The sequence below is a fragment of the Myotis davidii genome, unplaced genomic scaffold, assembly GCF_000327345.1.
Source record: "Myotis davidii unplaced genomic scaffold, ASM32734v1 scaffold243, whole genome shotgun sequence".
Lineage (NCBI taxonomy): Eukaryota > Metazoa > Chordata > Mammalia > Chiroptera > Vespertilionidae > Myotis > Myotis davidii.
Genome location: NW_006295183.1, coordinates 703031 through 720734, shown reverse-complemented (window position 1 = coordinate 720734; position 17704 = coordinate 703031). Strand labels below are relative to the sequence as shown.

The 17704-nt window shown below is 56.0% G+C and overlaps 5 protein-coding genes and 1 pseudogene across 6 annotated transcripts in view; 2 read left to right on the top strand and 4 right to left on the bottom strand.

The window, feature by feature from the left end:
- PSKH1 (protein serine kinase H1) overlaps window positions 1-4416 on the top strand; it is a 15067-nt gene extending 10651 nt beyond the window's left edge. Inside the window, exon 2 of one of the 2 annotated variants that reach the window (XM_006769754.2) lies at window positions 2203-4416. In XM_006769754.2, the coding sequence (XP_006769817.1) occupies window positions 2203-2520 (318 nt within the window). In that variant the 3' untranslated portion in view covers window positions 2521-4416. The remainder of the gene's footprint in view (window positions 1-2202) is intronic. The other variant, XM_006769755.2, reaches the window with a different exon arrangement.
- On the top strand, window positions 1280-1790 carry LOC102768762 (annotated as a pseudogene).
- A 163-nt stretch (window positions 4417-4579) lies between the features above and the next one.
- On the bottom strand, window positions 4580-7187 carry CTRL (chymotrypsin-like). Its single transcript, XM_006769753.2, has 7 exons — window positions 6484-7187; window positions 5820-5923; window positions 5648-5727; window positions 5455-5536; window positions 5109-5289; window positions 4889-5022; window positions 4580-4791 (listed from the first exon to the last, which is right to left on the bottom strand). Exons 1-7 carry the CDS (start codon window positions 6533-6535, stop codon window positions 4630-4632), a joined length of 795 nt encoding a protein of 264 aa, XP_006769816.1. The 5' UTR covers window positions 6536-7187; the 3' UTR covers window positions 4580-4629.
- A 2051-nt stretch (window positions 7188-9238) lies between these two features.
- Window positions 9239-11928, bottom strand: PSMB10 (proteasome subunit beta 10). Its single transcript, XM_006769834.2, has 9 exons — window positions 11652-11928; window positions 11313-11400; window positions 11128-11225; window positions 10981-11080; window positions 10825-10880; window positions 10476-10591; window positions 10319-10377; window positions 9533-9684; window positions 9239-9409 (listed from the first exon to the last, which is right to left on the bottom strand). Exons 1-9 carry the CDS (start codon window positions 11705-11707, stop codon window positions 9298-9300), a joined length of 837 nt encoding a protein of 278 aa, XP_006769897.1. The 5' UTR covers window positions 11708-11928; the 3' UTR covers window positions 9239-9297.
- Window positions 11929-13291: 1363 nt separating this feature from the next.
- On the bottom strand, window positions 13292-17462 carry LCAT (lecithin-cholesterol acyltransferase). The gene is made up of 6 exons (XM_006769752.2): window positions 16569-17462; window positions 15699-15855; window positions 15499-15614; window positions 15312-15407; window positions 14996-15220; window positions 13292-13888 (listed from the first exon to the last, which is right to left on the bottom strand). Exons 1-6 carry the CDS (start codon window positions 16717-16719, stop codon window positions 13314-13316), a joined length of 1320 nt encoding a protein of 439 aa, XP_006769815.1. The 5' UTR covers window positions 16720-17462; the 3' UTR covers window positions 13292-13313.
- SLC12A4 (solute carrier family 12 (potassium/chloride transporter), member 4) overlaps window positions 16948-17704 on the bottom strand; it is an 18959-nt gene continuing 18202 nt past the window's right edge. Inside the window, exons 23-24 of the mRNA XM_015567815.1 lie at window positions 17672-17704; window positions 16948-17508 (exon numbers count right to left, since the gene is read on the bottom strand). Coding sequence (XP_015423301.1) covers window positions 17485-17508; window positions 17672-17704 — 57 coding nt within the window. The 3' untranslated portion in view covers window positions 16948-17484. The remainder of the gene's footprint in view (window positions 17509-17671) is intronic.

Below are 17704 nucleotides of genomic sequence, written 5' to 3'. Positions count from 1 at the left end.
AATGTGGACCAGGCTTCCTGTGTGGGAAGGCCATTGCTCCCTGCACTCCCTGTGCTGCATGTTCCTGAGGCCCTGACTGCTCACCTCCTCCTGAGGGCCAGTGTTTCTCTCCCCGGGAAACTCTGGGAGCTGGCCCATTGTTGAGGAGGATCCTGTTAGGTGGCTGTTTAGAAATATTGTCTCTCTGTTACTGTCTTCCAGTTCAGCTCAGTAAAAGTTGAGATTTGCCTCCAAAGGGCAAATAAGGGTAGCAACTGCAAGTAGCCCTGCCCCTTCTTCAGGACCCTGGATGAGTGTTCTCCCTACCCCACCCCTGTACAGTAGTGGAGAAGGGCATAGGGGAGGAGTTGGAAGTCCAGGGAGCCCAGCTGCGGGCAGCGATAGTCACTGTTTAGTTGTGTCTGCGAATGGGCATGGAGCTGCCCTGAATGTGGGCTCTCAGACTTTCCTGTGCCCTCTCAAGAGTGTGTTCAGGGTTCTCCAAGTGAAGGGCACTCTGCAGTGGAACAGGCAGATCTCACCTGGCAGGAAGGAGGGTGATGGTTATCTGCCACGGGCTCAGCGAAGGTCCTAGACACCCACCCTTTGGTGGAGCGTCAGAGCCCATGTCGAAGTGCCCCCGGAGATGCTGGGACTTGGAGCAGTGCTGTGTCTACCCTCCTCCAGCAGAGGGGATAGAGGGCCCAGGGCATCTGGCCCCTACCTGCCTGAGCCTTATGGCCTGGAAGCAGCTCTAGGGAGGGCACCCATCAGGCGCTCTTCATGGGTTGTTTACTTACTGACCCTACTGAGGACCTCCTGTATACCCAGCACCAGGCACTGGGGCTCATCCAACTCATCTGGTCTAATGGAAAAATGAACTTTAAATCGCTGGAATAATTGCTTAGTACTGAGGGCTAAGAGGGAGTCTGAGCAAGTGTCCTTTATCCTAAGAACCTAAGGATTCACCCAGGTAAAAAGACAGGGTGTGCAGGCTGAGCCCCTGAGATGGACAGCTGCCTGGTGTTATGGCTGAGATGCGGCAGCCATGAGAGTATGTGTGGCAGAGCAGGCTTTGTGCTGTTCCTCCCTGGAAACAGTGTACTAACATGAGGCTGGTGCAGAGCACTGCCAGGAGCCCCTGCGTGCTTAGAGAGGTCATACAGATGGTAGAGTGTCTCTGAGCAGGGTCTGGTCCCTGGCTGGCCTGCAGGAACCCCCTTTCCTCACAGCAGATGGAGAAATCCAGTTTCTTTCAATTGTTTCCTTTTCTTCCCATGGCTGGGAGGCTGGTGCTTGGTGTTGGGCCTACTGTGGGTGCCCTCCACCACTTTGTCAGTTGAAGGGAGGGTGGACCCTCTCTTTAAGGGCTAGGAAGTTCACCTCTAAGTGGCCTGGACAATTCCAGGGATTAGAGCTTGAGTGTGGCTTTTGGAGCCTGTCAAGGCCTGCTGGGAACAGGACTTCTAAAAGGACAAATATGTCTGAAAGGCTGTGGTCCAAGGCCATTTTTGCTGGCTATAAGTGGGGTCTTCAGAATAAGAGGGGACACACAGCTCTTCTTAAAATTAAAGGTGTTTATACTTGAGATGAAACTGAATTCTCTCTAGGCAAGAGATGTGCTATGTGTACAAGAAAGAAGAACACAGTGACTCCTGGTGGCAAACAGAACCAAACCAGCGTAATCTGGGGAAAGATAACTCATACTCATGCAAACAGTGGCATGGTTCATGCCAGATATCAAAGCAGCCTACCTGCTAAGGACATTGGACACAGAATCCATGTAATGCTGCATGCCTCAAGGATTTAAACATATTGAAAACAAAATAAATAAAAGTGGATTTGTTCTCTTGAAAAGAAAAAAAAAGAGAGAGAGAGAGAGTCTGGCTCAGGATATGGAGGAAGGTTTGGGTCTTTCTCTTTAAATCCCCCTGAGTTATAGTGGTTCTGGACTAGGGTGTGGGGGCTCTTGACAGGGGCCACCTCCCTGAGCCAGGCTTTGAGTCCAGGGACCCTTAGAAGTTTTCTCCCTGGGGAAGGGGAAGAGCCTTCTCCTTGGAAGGAAGGCCCAGAATGCTCTTCGTGGGAGGAACCAGGCAGTGAGGGGAGAGTGCATACACTGACAGGTCTGAATGCTGTGGTGGTGGCATTGTTGGGATGGAGAAGGCAGTGTTGAGTGCTCTCGCTCTAATGCTTGTCCTAATGCTTGTCCTTGGCCTCTAGCCCTGGCCCAGTGTATCCAACTTGGCCAAAGACTTCATTGACCGCCTGCTGACAGTGGACCCTGGCGCCCGTATGACTGCACTGCAGGCCCTGAGGCACCCATGGGTGGTGAGCATGGCAGCCTCTTCGTCCATGAAGAATCTGCACCGCTCCATCTCCCAGAACCTCCTCAAACGCGCCTCTTCACGCTGCCAGAGCACCAAATCTGCCCAGTCTACACGTTCTAGCCGCTCTACACGCTCCAACAAGTCACGCCGTGTGCGAGAGCGGGAGTTGCGGGAGCTCAACCTGCGCTACCAGCAGCAGTACAATGGCTGAGCTGCCTGCCAGTGGTAGAGACATGGCATGGTTCCAGCCTGTCACACACTGCTGTGCCATCTGGGCCCTGTGCCCTCTCCGGTGATAGGCCTGTATGGCCAGTGGGAGGTGAATGGTCCCAGCCCCTTCTCTGTGCCTTCAGCAGTCCCCATCCTCACCTAGGCCTAGTGTGACAGAATGGAACTGGGAGCCCCCTGAACTTGGAGCCTGGCCTGGCACTGATGTTCCTTTTGGTGGGTAATTGCTATGGTACAAGTTGGGGAAAGGGTAGGACCCGGCCTTCAGTCTCCTTCACCCCTTACCCTTGGCTCTTCCTCAGACCAAAAGGACATGCAATGCCAGGTAGACGGTGTCGTTGGGACAGTTATTTCTGGAACCCCCCTTTCCTCTACCTACCTTCCTGCCCGGCCCCCCACATTCCATGGCATTCTGATCTTCATGATTATACCCCAGTGAGAGGTCCAGGTAGGCACGAAGCCTGTGCCTTGGCTGGACTCTCAGTCCCTGGGTAAGTATAAACAGCCCCCCACCCCCCAGCCAAGGTCTGTCTGCCTTCATGGAGACTCCAAGGACCACTCCTGGCCCTAGGACTTGCCAGGATCTCTGGTGGTAGGGCCATGGCATGGAACTTGGTCCTTCTGGACTATGTGGCCCTATTGGTAGCAGGCTTGCTCTAGGCTCCAACCTCTCTGACTGTGCCTCCTTTGCAGAGCCGACCATTATCTCCCTCTCCCCTTGGATGCATAGTCTATTCTCCAGGTGCCTCCTTCCCAACTGTGGGACATTAAAGGGAGCCCCACTGCTGCTACCTGGGTGATGGAGGCACCTGGGCCAAGGCAGAGGGCAGGGGCTTCCTAGGGAGAGCCCCATCAGGGCTCCATGCCAGCCCTGGTTCTACCCTTGGTACTTCCCATTGCCCTTTTCCTTTAGGCTCTGCTGTTCCCTCCTCTGCAGCTGCATGAAGGCGCCATCTAGTGTCTGGCATGAGTATAGGCAGCCTAGGAATGACCATGTTCACCCTTCAGCCTTCAAGAGGAAGGAGCTGTTGCATTGAGGGAGGGTCTCTGGGCTGCTCTACACTCCCCTTCCGCTGAGCTTCTGCGCAGCTCCCCCTGGAACTTAGCCAAACTGTGTGATCTGCCTCTGAACCCTGAGCGCCTGGGGCACTGGCCTTCTCACAGCTGGCCTCGCCCAGTGCAGCCTGTCCTCGCTTCCTTTCACAGCATTACCTTTCCAGTCTGAGCCCCACTGAATCTCAGGTTGGAGGGAGCCCCTGCGGGAGGTGAGTGGAATTAGGTGGCTGCTTTCCTAGACGCCTGAGCCAGACCTTTCCCGTGTCAGTCATTGTGCCTTCCCACACCACAAACTGGGCTGGAACCCAAGCCCCCTCCATGCACAGCTGCTTTCAGTGTGTAGGGCCCAGCTTTAGCCTTAGCTAGACTGCAGGGCCCCTGCCAACAGGGAGGGTTTGGCCCTCACTCAGCTCCTCCCAGTGGTAGCCATGGGCCAGGCCCTCTTTCTGCATGTGCCACCTCCAGTGGAATACCAAGCCAAAGAGATCACTCTGGGCCAAGTCGATTGTGCCTTATACACCCACTCCTTCTGCCCCCAGTGCCCCTGGTTCAAGGCAGCGGAGAGCCCAAGCCCCATGGCCTCAGAACTCCCCTGACTTTCCCAAGTGCCTCTGGGGGCCTGAAGCCCTGGGGAATTATTTCCTCTTTTGCCCAGGATAGGCCTGGTCCTGAAGGTAGGACAGGAGTTTGGAGACGGGCCTTCATGCCATGGACTGTGGGTGGAGAATGTGCAGTTATTTATTTTGTGTACTCAATTTGTAAATGTATCCTCTGTACTCAATAAACAGGCTGCCCTCCTCAGGGAAGGCTGCCCATTCCAACAGCCCGGCTCCTTTCTGTGGACCAAGGGGTCACCCAGGAGGAGGGACGGGGGGGCCCAGTCTGGGAAAATCCTGATCTCTCAACACTTGCCATGCCGAGAGACCACGTGGGGATACACCTCTCCCCACCCCAGCCAGGAGGACAGACGAGATAACACAAGAGAACAGAGTTTGGGGTCTTTATTGGATTAAAGGGAAGTGGCTTGTGGGTAGGCTCAGTTTTGGGCTGTGACCTGGTTGATCCAGGTGCTGAACTTGCTCACCCGAGTATACATGGCAGGTGCGCGCACATTGCAGTTGCTGGTGCCCCAGGAGACAATGCCTGTAAGCACCCATGTGTTCCCCTTCTGGCAGACAAGAGGGCCTCCGGAGTCACCCTGAGGGAAGGAGAGGGGAGAAGTCAGCATAGGAGGTGAGGGGGGGTGGGGTGGTGTCAAAGGACAGTGCAGAGGACAGGACGGTGCTAGTGCTCACCTGACATGAGGAGGCCCCTGAGCCACCTGCACAGATCATGGAGTCGGTGATACGTGAGCCCCAATACTGCTGGCACTGTCTCACAGTGACCAGGGGCAAGGCCACCTGCTGCAGGCGTGCGGGGGTCACATTGCCTGTGTGCCAGGAAGGGGTGGTTAGGCCCTAAGTGACTTGTCCCCACTCTAGCTCTCCCACCCAGATCTTTGGCCCAAGTTCCTACCTGTGCCACTGAGGCGGCCCCAGCCAGTGGTAACACACGTGATGCCTGTAGGCAACGCCTCATTTGGGGAAGCCAGGCAAACTGGTGAGATGCGTGCTGTGTACTTGGCTGGGGAGGCAAGCTTCAGTAGTGTCAGGTCATTGTTGAAGGTGGTGGGGTTCCAATATGGATGTGTGATGGCCTGTGGAGCCAGAAAGGGCCATATAGGATGGGGTGACCACAGGCCCCCAGAGTTGATGGGTGCTGAGGGGGCTAGGCCAGGGAAGGCCCTGAATTCTTCATCCCCAGAGCCCACCCACCTGTACTGATCACTCTTCCTTCCCAAGTCTGCAACCCAGGGACTCACCCGCGAGATGGACATAACTTGCAAAGGCTCAGAGTTGGATGATCGGTCGTACTCGCCCAGGACAACAACATGACGGTCAGGGCTGCAGTGAGAGTGGGGTTAAGCAGCCACAGGGAGGGCAAAGCAATAAGAGAGGGGCGTCTAGAGGAAGGAAGTGGGGAGAGGTGGGTTGGGGTGGGGTGGAAGCACTCACCTGACATTGCAGTGGGCAGCAGTGACCACCCAGGACGGGCTGATAAGGGAACCACCGCAGAAGTGGAAGCCGTTCTTATCCTGGGGCCAGGGATCAGAAATGGGAGGGGAACTCAGGTTTTGCCTAGGCATGAAGCACCTGGGATCCTGTCCCACCCCCAGGGTGCATGTACCTGCAGGGACACCTGCCAGGGCCAGGAGCCTGGCACTGCATTCTCCCCGTTGACAATTCTCTGGTTGAAGTTCAGTGCCGGTCTGATGGAAGGAATGCCACAGCCTGGCGATTGGGTTGGTGAGGATCTGTTTTCTACACCCCACCCACCTCTCTCCCATCCTCCTTCCAGATGCCCTCAGCTTTGCACCCCAGAGGGGTCCAAATCCAAAGGACTCATCACTTTCCCTTTTCACCCTGAGCTCCTTTTGGGCCCCTGCACATTTCCAGTCATTCCCACCCAACCAGTCCCCAAGTGCTGTCCACTCTCCATTTCCCCAACCTACTCCCCACCGTTCCCCAATTCCATCCCCACCCTCCAGCCCAGGCCACATGTCTTCTTGACCCCTAGGATAATATCCTGGCCTCTCTACCCACTCCATGCTCCATGCAGCCAGAAGGTTCTTCCTAAACTACAATCCATCCTTCACTCCTCAGCTCCCTACACCTTCCCTAGCTCCTGGGCCTGGACTGAACTCCTGTCCACCTCTTGCTTCCTCATGGTCTTGGCACATCCTTTTTCCTTTACCCTCTCTGTCCACCTGCCTGCCTTCCAGCCAGCCTGGCCCCCTGGGCAGGAAGCCTGAGCTGGTGCTGGAATCCGGGGCTGGTCCAGGCCTACTCACCCCATGAGGAGCTGAGCAGGGTCAGGGTAAGGGTCAGACTGAGCAGCAGCATTGTGGCAGGCGTGAGGCTGAGATGGGCCTGGCTTTATGGATCTCCTTGTCCTTGGGCTACAGTCCCAGGCATGAGGCCAGGCCAGCTGTATGGGCACAGCCCTGTCCCACGCTCTCTTCTGGAGCAAGGTCTCTCTGGGCCAAGGTCCTCAGTCCAGGCCTGGACTTATCAGAAGGAGCCCAGATGTGGGTTTCAAACCCCCTCAATCCCCTAAAACCTGGCCTCTGGTTGACTATCTGAACCACTTCACATCCCCAGTGCTGAGCACTGGGGCCTAAGGAGTTACGGTTAAATTAGGTCTATGGTGACCACCGGGTGGCCTGGATCGGGTGGCCTGGATCAGGGCCGTTTCCCAGGCCTATCACGGCACCAGACTCAGAGAAGCCTGCTCAGCACCCAGGAGTGTTCCTCACTGGTGGAGGGAATGTCCAGCTGTACCAGCAGAGAGCCAGGGTCATGTGGCCAGGACAGGGGTTCTAGCAAGTTGTGAATCATTCCTCATTTTAGAGCAGGAATCAGTTTGCTTACACAGATGGTGACTCTCCCACTAGCACATGCTGTGGTTGGACCCAAACCTTCATCTGTCTGGCTCTGAAGACCACACTCTTTTTTTCTTTTAATCTTTACCCGTGGATGTTTTTTCCATGATTTTTTTGAGAGAGTGGAATAGAGAGGGAGAGACAGAAACACCGATGTGAGAGAGACATTGATTGGTTGCCTACTGCATGCCCCTAACCAGGGCTGGGAGCCAGCAACCGAGGTATGTGCTCTTGACCGGAATCGAACCCAGGACCCTTCAGTCAGCAGGCCAACGCTCTATCCACTGAGCCAAACTTGCTAGGGCTGAAGACCACACTCTCAATGATGAGATGATGCCTGGGAAGGGACTGGAGCAAAGGAGGGCAAGGTGTGCACTCTTGGTGACTGACCAACCTTGTACAGAGGATGCTGGTAGAAGGGTAACAGTCATTAAATCTCTGACAACCTCCATGCCTTGGGGATCATGTGAGCAAGCCCTGGTGTCTACAGCCTGTTTGTTGTCCAGTTTGAACCAAGAGAGAGGAGAGGCCCCTATGTGCAAAGCTGCAGTGGGTAAGTTGGCTGGTCTCTTAGGGGGTGTGAGGGTTTTGACTATTCAAGAGAACAGTTTATTTTTTTTAATATATTTTATTGATTTTTTACAGAGAGGAAGGGAGAGAGATAGTTAGAAACATCGATGAGAGAGAGACATCAATCAGCTGCCTTCTGCACATCTCCTACTGGGGATGTGCCCGCAACCCAGGTACATGCCCTTGACCAGAATCGAACTTGGGACCTTTCAGTCAACAGGTCGAAACTCTTTCCACTGAGCCAAACCGGTTTCAGCAAGAGAACAGTTTAAAATGTGAGTTAATGGTTAAACATGGGGATGGATGGATAGATATGTGGTAAAGATAAAATATTAATTGTAAAGTATGTGGTGGATATATAGTTGTTAGTGTACAATTCTTCAAGTTTTATGTCTTAAAATATTCATAATAAAATGTTGGGGCGGGGGAGCACAATCAGGGGTCCATAGATGTCCAGCCTAGAGTGGACCCTCTCCAAGTGGTAAGGCAGTTGCAAAGCTCCAATGGAGCTCAGCCATTCTGAGGGCAGGATGCTGCTACCAGCACTCAGCACCTGGGCCTAGCACACAGTGGGTGCTCTGCAAAGATTTGTTGGATAAATGTGTCATATGTCCCCACAAGAGCACTGTAACCCCTGTCAGCCCAGAAACTTGGAGTCAGTGTCCCTACTCACAACCCAACTTCATGTAAGCACCTCAGATGTGCCTGGCTTTGGAGGGGTTTCACAGCTAAAGGTATAACGGGGTGAGGAGTGCTCTGTGAGAACTTGCCCATGGAATCAGGGAGCAGCTCTATCAGCACTTTATTTTTTTCATTATATATATTAATTTCAGAGAGGAAGGGAGAGGGAGAGACAGACAGAAACATCAATGATGGGAGAGACTCACTGATCAGCCACCTTCTGCATGCCCCCTACTGAGGATCGACCCCGCAACCCCTCAGTCCACAGGCCAATGCTCTATCCACTGAGCCAACCGGCTAGGGCCTCTATCAGCACTTTTGCCCTCAGTGGCATCCGGTGGGGAAGGGGGCTTGACTGAGAGATGTAGGCTTTGTCCTGGGCTACCAGGCTCTAAGTGAGGGCAGTACTTGGGGACTTTTGGGTTTTACAACAGTCCCTAATGGACTACAGGGTAAGAGCAAGGTGTAGGAGTGGTAGGCGGACATCTATGGTGTGGAGTCAGGGTGGGGCTTTCCACCTTGAGGTTTTTTTTCCCCAGAGAGGTAGGGAGAGGGAGAGAAATAGAAACATCAATGATGAGAGAGAATCACTGATTGGCTGCCTTCTGCACACTCCCTACTGAGGATTGAGACCGGGTATGTGCCCTTGACCAGACTTGAACCCGGGACCCTTCAGTCCACAGGCTGACACTCTATCCACTGAGCCAAACCAGCCAGGGCTCCACCTTGAGTCTTCAATGCTTGCCAGAGCTGAGGTTCTGGAGGAGGGTAGATGCCTAGGGTGATGAGTTGAAAGACACCTCTTAGACCAGACACTGGAGCCGTAGGAGGGAGTGGCTCCTGCAGGGATACCTTAGCCACAGATCCCTGCTAGCTGCTCGTACCCTCTGCCCAAGAACAACACAGCCATCTGTTCAGGTGTATTTTCCGCGTTTATTCCCTGTTGTTCCAAGCTCTAAGCTTCAGCTTACTTCACTCCACTTCCATGGTCTGCACGGTTTCCTCCACCAGCTCCAGGGGCAGTGGCTTCACTGTCTCGGACAGGACAGCTGTGGTCCCAGGGGCAAAGTGGTACTGGGTGTGCCTGGGATGGAGGAGAAATGGCCTCTCAATATAGGCCCATCATGTGGCCTGTCCTCTTGCAGCCCCCAACCTTCCCTGCTACAGCCCATCCTCCCCCGTGGTCCCACATCTCCCTTGCTCCCACCTCTCTATGGGCTTTGTGGGTGAGCTCAGTGTTCGCAGCATCTTGGCGCCGGTTCCCGTGATCACACATGCATCCACACTGCCCCCGGAGCCCAGGTCACCCAGGATTCCTGCAGTGATGGCTTCCACCAGCAGCCCCTGCGCGGCCTCCAGCTGTGAGGATGTGTGTGTGAGGTCTGATGGACTCTTCTGGCATTGCCCGCAGGCTACAGCCTGGGGGCTTTGTTAATGGTGAAGCCCAGACTGCTTATCCTTTGCTAACACCCAAACTCCTCTCTCCCCCTCTACCCCATCTCCACTCCAAACTCCCCTTCCCTGGTCTGCTTCTCTCTCCCCCTCCTGTTCCCACTGCCCACTGTCCCCATCTTCACAAACTTCTCTGAGCACTTTCCTGGCTCTGATTCCAGTGGCCTATCCACCCAATCAACATGTCTTAGCCCCCAATCCACCGGATCTTTCTCTTTCTGGGTCTTACCTCATCCACTTCCATCCCACCCCTAACAAAATGCAGACTCCAGACCCCACCTGCCACTTCCTCCCTCAGCTCCAGTCCTCTCCGAGCTTTGACTTCTCCCGGCAGCCTAACACTTTGGCCCTGACGGTGGTCTGTTGGAAAACAGCACTCCTCTACCCTCACTCCACTGGTCCCCTCGGTCTCCTTTCAGTCGCCGCCTCCTCTGAGAAGCCTTCCCTGACCTCTAGACCAGCCAGGGTCCCTCTGCACTCCCCCAGCTCCCGGGTGCACTTCTCACCCATGACCACGTAGTGGGGGTCAGGTGTCGCTCACCGTCATGTTCGGCTGGAACCGGTCCTCCAGCACCGCCAGGGCCGCGTCCTGGCCGGAGCCTGCAGGCAGAAGGGGCATCTAAGGTAAGCCGGCCGCCCAATGCAGGGCAAACGGGTCCCAGAGGCGGGGGGGCGTGGGGACCCGCAGAACCGCTCACCCAGGGCCGTGAAGGGCAGACGGCTGTAGGAGCCGTGGGGGTGCACGCTGTAGAGCTGCGGTCCGGTCACGTCTACGCCGCCCACGACCAGCGACGCACCGATGTGGCCCTGGTACCTTGGCGCGGAGTGGGCGTGGTCATTCGCAGGCACTGGGACTCAGGCCCCACTCTCTACACGCCTCCTGACCCGAGCCCCGCCTCTTCCGGCGATCGGGCGTCTCTGACTGACAGCGCTCCTTCCCTTGCCCAACTCCTCAGGCTGGCCTCTTCCGGTAGCCCGGGACCTCGCAGCCCCGCCCCCTCCCGCAACGGCCCCTCCCCAGGCCCATCTTAGCCCCGCCCTCTGCACCGGAAAAGCTTCTGGCGCAGAAAGCGGGTAACCGTGGCCGGGGGACAGGATGGAAACTAGGGGTGCGGTTCTTGTGTGGTAGAACGGGGCTGGGGGTTCTCACTAGATTTTGGGCGTGATGAAGTGGATCTTCTCGCAGTTCTTGTCCGCCACGACCGAATCGTTAGTGGCCCGCGTGTCCGCGCCCAGGATGACCCCGTCCTGGGGAGGGGAAAGGAGGCTGTTGGCCGAGGGCCTGCGCAGGACAGGATGGAAACTAGGGGTGCGGTTCTTGTGTGGTAGAACGGGGCTGGGGGTTCTCACTAGATTTTGGGCGTGATGAAGTGGATCTTCTCGCAGTTCTTGTCCGCCACGACCGAATCGTTAGTGGCCCGCGTGTCCGCGCCCAGGATGACCCCGTCCTGGGGAGGGGAAAGGAGGCTGTTGGCCGAGGGCCTGCGCATCCCCGCCCGCCTGGCTAAGCCTCCCGGCCCCAACCCCACGCTCACTCGGAACACAAGGCCCGCGATGGTGGTCCCGGTCTTGCGGGCATGAGGGGCCCGCAGTTCCGGGAGGGCGCGTTCCAAGGCTGCGTTTCTGGAAAGGGAAGAGAGTGGCCCATGTTTCGGTTTTTCTGGGACCCCCTTCATACCCCCAACTCCGTCCCGGGTGCCCTCAGCTCCCGGGTAAGCCCGGGAATCCAAGCCTCCCACCACTGGCTATCTTCCTCTCACGTGCTCCCACCCCGGTACCCTCCGCCCTTCGCCACCAGGAATACAGGGCCCTCGGGGCTCCCACGACCTGACGGGAAGTGCAGGCAGGGCCGGACCAGCCACCCCCCACCTCACCTCTGGCAGTTCTCAAAGGAGAAGCCCCCTCGGGGTTCTAGCTCTGTTTGCAGCATCGTAGGATGGTCAGGGACTGGGTGGTCGCTGGTGAAAGGATTGGGCCCAGCCGGGAGCAAGAAAAGCAGAGGCCTGTTCTCTGCAGGGCTCCGCGTCTGACGCTTCCTGCTTTCGCTTTCACCTTTACTTAGAGGACGCTGGCCTGTCGTGCATCTCTTTCACTTTCACCTCTGGTCCCAAGCAGCTTGGGAAGAGGATGATGCACCTTGCCCGGCTCTCCAGGCTGCTCCTAGGTCCTCCGAACAAAGGGACAAACCCCTTCCTTCTGGCCATTGTTCAGCTCCTCCCCTTCCAGTCTGAGCCCCTAGTTCTGCCTCTGATCCCAACTCTAACTTCAGGTCCCCGCACGTTAAGGCTGTTGGACCCTTTGCCAGGTCTCTGTCTGCCTTATCACAGGCCTCCCAGCAGCATCAGGCATGGCCTTTTGTCCTTAGTTACCCTCCTTTACCCAACTTCTGCCTGTCTTTTACTCCTTTGCCTTCTGCTTGTCTTTTGTTCCTGTTTCCTACCCGGACACCTCAACATGGAGGCTCAATCATGCTGGTCCTTTCATCTTCCTTATCTCAGGTGCTGTCTTTCCTCTCTCAAGAGGGGCCTGGTGGTTGTCCATCTAGTGGCTTGGCAGCATGCCATGGCCAAGCCTTATTTCACCTCCCAGATGACCCTTTGTCTATGCACATCTTTCACCTAACTACTGCCTTAGTCTCAGCAAGCATCCTGTCTCCTGGCTACTGCACTCACTGGCCTCCCTGGCTTCCCCATACTTCCTGGCCCACCTTCCCCTGCGGCTCTACCCTGCATAGAAGGAATCTGGTACACTCTCGCTGATTAAAGCAAGTGCACACTGCTCTTAGGTTCAAACCCAAGTCTTTTCAGTGGCCCATGTTACCCTTCTCAGACTACTTGCCTCCATTAATAATTCAATCTTCATTAGCTAAATGATCTGATTAGTGGCTGTCACTCCTCCAGAATCTAATCTTTTGTACTTCTGCCACCCACCTGCACTCAAAAGGTCCTGTCTTGCCCTAACCAGTTTGGCTCAGTGGATAGAGCGTCGACCTGCGGACTCAAGGGTCCCAGGTTCGATTCCGGTCAAGGGCAGGTACCTTGGTTGCAGGCACATCCCCAGTAGGGGGTGTGCAGGAGGCGGCTGATCCATGTTTCTCTCTCATCGATGTTTCTAACTCTCTATCCCTCTCCCTTAGAAATCAATAAAATATATTTTTTAAAAAAAGGTCCTGCCTAGAGGTGGGGTCTTGCCTCCCCTTTTGAAAGCTGGGAGGAACAGCTCAGATCTTACCCATCCTAAAACCTTGACTCCATGTGCCCCCATCCCACAGCTGTGTGTGCAGCTGACCTGTCTCCATGCCCAGAGCAGAAGCAGGCACAGAGACAGGCTGCCTGAAGAGCTCAAGCAGGCGAGCGGGAAGCTGTACATCTCAGGATGGCTAGTTCAATTCTAGGTTTTAGCCAAGCTCCTCTTGCCCTATTCTCCACAAGGCACCAGGCCTGCAGCTGCTGATAATGAATCCTGGTGTGTGAACCCTAGTCTCCTTCTCAACCCACAACAAACATCTCAAGGCTTACAGCAGCAAAGGATGATCTTTATTCAGGGGGCGGGGTCCCTGAGCTGGCAGCTGTGGGTACAGAGGTGCTATGTCGGTAGGTACCCAGCAGGATGGCATTGATGTGCTCTAGTGTCTGATTGCTGAAGACCATGTTGAGGTGGTCTGTCCCGTTCAGAGGCAGCAGGTGCACAGGCTGTGGCTGGAGGCCCTTCCATTGGGCACAGAGCTCACTGCTGCGTGTGGCCACAGTGTCATCGCCATCCTCATGGAGCATGCTCACGGGGTCTGTGTAGGGGAAGCCATGGTCAAAGATGTAGGTATGGGGCGTGGGCAGACCCACGCCATACAGACAATACACTTCTACACCAGGTGCTGGGAGTCCTGCCAGCAGGCTACGTGACTGTAGCCACATGTACCAGCCGTCTTCAAAGTACAGGTCTTCAAAGAAGCGCTGGAAGTCACGGCCTGTGTAGTTGAAGCTGGGTGTGGAAATGAACACATGGTCCTCAGGCCATACCCGGTAGTCGGGAAACATCCAGGGGGACGTTGTTGTTATGCGCTGCTTCTGTTTCAGCCTGATGCTGGACATTATCGGGATGCCCTGGTTGTCTCCTGTGGACATGGAGCAAGGTGGGCAGGGAGCCAGAAATGGCTGCCCCTGGCCTACATCTTGCTGCCCAGCTCAAGCTCAGCTGGATGCTCATTTTTTTCCCAGCCTAATCTAAACATTGACCCCAAGCCAGACTAGAGCAAGGCTAGCAGCATTCAGAAGGTACTTAATGTGTGCTTATCCTATATAGTAAAAGGCTAATATTAATATGCAAACAGGCTGAATAACTGAACTGGTTGCTATGATGTGTGCTGACCACCAGGGGGCATGCATGGAACATGGGAGGGGGGAAGGGGCGAGGTGGGAGGGGCGGAGGATGCACTGAGACCTGCCCCTGTGCCCACCACAGCCTCGCAGTTCAGGGTTCCTTTCAAGGTGCATGAATTCGCGCACTGGGCCCTAATTAAATAAGCCCGGATACTGCTGTGAGGCAGAGCTGTAGGGCCTCAAAGGAGGACAGGGAGTGTTTTCCTGAGGATGGATGTGTATGTGTCAAAGGTGGGGGATAATGCTGGCAGTTCTCAGTCAAGTATCTGTTGGCCCTGTAGTCTATGCTGCACAGGGGTCAGGAAGGATGACACAAGACCATGTCTGTATTTGACACTAACTAATGTAGTTTGAAGAGGGTTTTCCTTCCTTCCCCTACAGGGAAGACTGAGTTTGGATGGGCCCAGCAGACAGTGGGTGTACAACAGGTGGTAGCTACGCCACTCCCCAGGGAAGGGCAGGAGGGGCTCCTAGGGTCTGGCCCTGGCTTTGGCAAATCTGTCTTCAGTAGGGCATATCCCTGGGCAAAGGAGCTCCTGGAAGCAGAGGCAGCGGAAAGCTGGGTGGGTAGGACCTGAGACTACAGGAACAAACCTGGGATAGTGAGCCAGACTTGCTTGGGTTCATTTTCTGTTAAACTCTCACTTTCTCATCACTAAGACAGATTTTGGCAGGAGCCACTCTAATGGTCCAGGCCAGGATCACTACTCTTGGGGGGCCAATGACAAGGGCCATGCCCCATGGGTGGTAGACCACACCCCCAACCTGACATTGTGAGCACAGGCCCCCGGTCAGTTTTTATTCCATCCCTCAATCCCACCACAGGATGCAGGTGAACTCACCTGAGGCCAAGACCAGCATGGGCTTGATGGAGCCACCCCAGGGAGCCCCAAGAGAGATGAAGCCATCAATGAAGCGATCCTTCCAAGACTGGGGTTGGCGCAGCAAGAAATAGAGCAGGTGCAGGCAGCCAAGACTGTGCCCAATGAGGAAGACAGGCTTTCCATAAGTAGCATACATCTCTTCCACCAGCCCAGAGAGCTTCTGGTGGTACTCCTCCTGCTGGTCTGTGGAGGGGGGAGGGTGAATTCTGTCAGGGCAGTGGGCGTTAGGGGCCACCGGCCCTGCCACGAGCCCATCATCTGCAGAGACACTCACTGGGCTCCAGGCGCCAGTCATAGGGGGCAGCCCGCACTGTCTCATCCCGCACGTAGCCATTGTTGACCAGATTCTGCACCAGGGTGTTCATGTAACCTGTGGGGGAGGCAGCAGCACTGGGGCTCTGGCCATGGCTCCTACAGCCTCACCGCAGCCTGGAGCCCCACCCTTTTCCCCTGCCACACACCTGCCAGCTTGTTTTTGTCCAGGTACTCAACAGCGTAGGTCTTGCCAAAGCCAGGGACACGGATCTGTACACCGGGGGCATTGGACACACGCCCAGAGCTGCGGTTGTAGACAACCCTGCGGACAATGGGAGAGTCAGCAGGTCAGCAACCAAGAGGCAGGGTGAGGGGGCTGGGATGGGGCAGAGAGGATGGCCCGTACCTGGTGTTATCGATCCAGCAGTCCACTCCAAGGGGTAGGAACATAGTGATATCCAGAAAGATGGTGAAGAAGTCCTCTGTTTTGCGGTAGCACATCATGTTCACCACATCTGGTTTATCCAGTTTGGCTTCCAGCTGATTCCCCAGGCAGCCAGGCACTGCGGGCACTAGCCTTCACTCTGGGTTCCTCGGATTTCCCCCGTGATTCCCATCCCAGCCTCACACCCACCCTCCACCACTGCAGGGACCAGCCTACATTTCCCACACCCTCAACTCCCAGGGACGAAGGACACAACCCTCTTTGTAATCATTCTCCCACCTATCCCCCCAGCAGTGCAAAGGCCAGGCTCCCCTTAGGCAGGGAAAGGGCAGAGGCCAGGGCCACTGACTTCTGCCCTCGCAAAGCAAACACCTAGCCTGGCTTTCCATTACTGCTGAAGTCCAAGGTGAGAACAAATAGGTATGGGGATGTGGGGGCTGGGCCTGGGAATAGGGGGACAGGCCTTGATGGATCTTTCCTGCTCTCCTGAGCTGAGCATCTTGTCCTTGCTGGGGTGAGGGCTGAGGAAGGAGCGGTGGGGCTTAGCCCAAGGTCCAATGGCTGCAGCTAATACCCTGGCCAAGCCCTCAGGCACACCCCCCCTCCCCCACTCCACCCAGCTGGGGTAGATAACTTAGAGACACAGGAACAGTGTGGTGGAGGGAAGGGGTTGACTTCTCTGCAGGTCAAGCCTTTGGCCCCTCTGACCCCTGAGGTAGGTATCAGGGCTAATACAAGGGCAGAGGGCCTTGGCAGGGTTGACTACCTGGGGCTGAGGCCCGGGCTCCCCAAGGTCTGGCCTGGTGCATCAGGGGCCTGGTGGGGGCTTACCGAGGATGATGGGCCGTGTGTGGTTACTGAGCTCAGCCTTGGGCGTGGTTTGCGGGGGGAACAGCACATTGAGGAGCCAGAAGGAGGCGGCAGGGGGGAATAGCAGCCACAGCAGCAGCACCCACTGCCATGGGGAACCAGGCAGCCCCATTCCAGCCCTAGTGCCTACTGCCCAGTGAAGCAGTCTTGGGCTGGCCTTAACTGGAGTGGCGGTGGGAGGGGCCCCGGGGCCAGTGGGAGGGACAGTCTAGCCAATGACTATGGCCAGAGGTTGTGGGGAAAGGGGCACAGCCTTGGAGCTGGAGCAGGCTCTGGGCCTGGGTTCAGTTCCGCCTTTTTCCCTTGGCGCCAGGGGAAACAGAGCTCGGGCAGCGGGAGGCCCAGAAGTACACAATGTTTTATTGAAAAAAGTCAGGCTTCAGCTGGCTGGCTCCATTACGCTCAGCTTGGTGGGGGTCCCTGCCCACAGTAATCTGAGCCAGGACTTCCTGCAGGCGGGCTGAGTAAGACCCCCTCCCTCGTCACCCCTCCCCTTCTCTCTGATGGTGACATCCCAACAATAAATATTCAATAAATAGCGTTCCTGGGCTGGCTGCCTTCAAACCCAATGTCAGGCCCCACCAGTCTTCTCCAGGCCTCCCAGGATGCTGATCGGGGGGCCGGGGTGGGGGGAGTCCTTTAACCTCTTAGGGCCCTGTAGGTCCCTGGATCCCTCTCCATGGCCAGGCCCAGGCCCAATCTCCAAAGCTGGGTCTAGGGCAGGGCCAGGCAAAACAGGACTGGCAGATGGGTGCTAGAGGGGGCGTTACCCTGAACACCCCCACTCTAGGCCACAGTCTCTATCGGGCTCAGGAGTAGATGGTGATGACTTCACGGCCACCGCCACGAACCAACAGCACCCGCTCAAGGCCCTCAGTCAGCACCTCCAGGAACTCCATGTCTATAGGTCATCAGGTCAAAGAAACAGCACCAGGACCAAGGGTACCCAGGAAGTCTGGGCATCAATCAGAACTGGGGTGACTTGGAACACCCCCCCAGAAGCACCCAGAGTAACCTCACAGGCTGTCCACCTCCTCACTGCTGGCCTCTCCACAAAAGGATACAGTTTTCATCACCCTCACTGTTCTGGGTGGGCC

Excerpts from the sequence above, each read along its gene's own strand:
- LCAT (XM_006769752.2), bottom strand. The coding sequence starts at position 16,719 with ATGGGGCTGCCTGGTTCCCCATGGCAGTGGGTGCTGCTGCTGTGGCTG. Across the intron at positions 15,856-16,568 it reads CACACGGCCCATCATCCTCG|TGCCTGGCTGCCTGGGGAAT; the intron begins GTAAGCCCCCAC and ends TAGTGCCCGCAG. Across the intron at positions 15,615-15,698 it reads TGCTGGATCGATAACACCAG|GGTTGTCTACAACCGCAGCT; the intron begins GTACGGGCCATC and ends CATTGTCCGCAG.
- CTRL (XM_006769753.2), bottom strand. The coding sequence starts at position 6,535 with ATGCTGCTGCTCAGTCTGACCCTTACCCTGACCCTGCTCAGCTCCTCA. Across the intron at positions 5,924-6,483 it reads CCTGCTCAGCTCCTCATGGG|GCTGTGGCATTCCTTCCATC; the intron begins GTGAGTAGGCCT and ends CCCAATCGCCAG. Across the intron at positions 4,792-4,888 it reads CAGGGGCCTCCTCATGTCAG|GGTGACTCCGGAGGCCCTCT; the intron begins GTGAGCACTAGC and ends TCCTTCCCTCAG.
- PSMB10 (XM_006769834.2), bottom strand. The coding sequence starts at position 11,707 with ATGCTGCAAACAGAGCTAGAACCCCGAGGGGGCTTCTCCTTTGAGAAC. Across the intron at positions 11,081-11,127 it reads TTCATCACGCCCAAAATCTA|TTTCCATCCTGTCCTGCGCA; the intron begins GTGAGAACCCCC and ends CCGCACCCCTAG. Across the intron at positions 9,685-10,318 it reads GGTTCCAGCCGAACATGACG|CTGGAGGCCGCGCAGGGGCT; the intron begins GTGAGCGACACC and ends ACATCCTCACAG.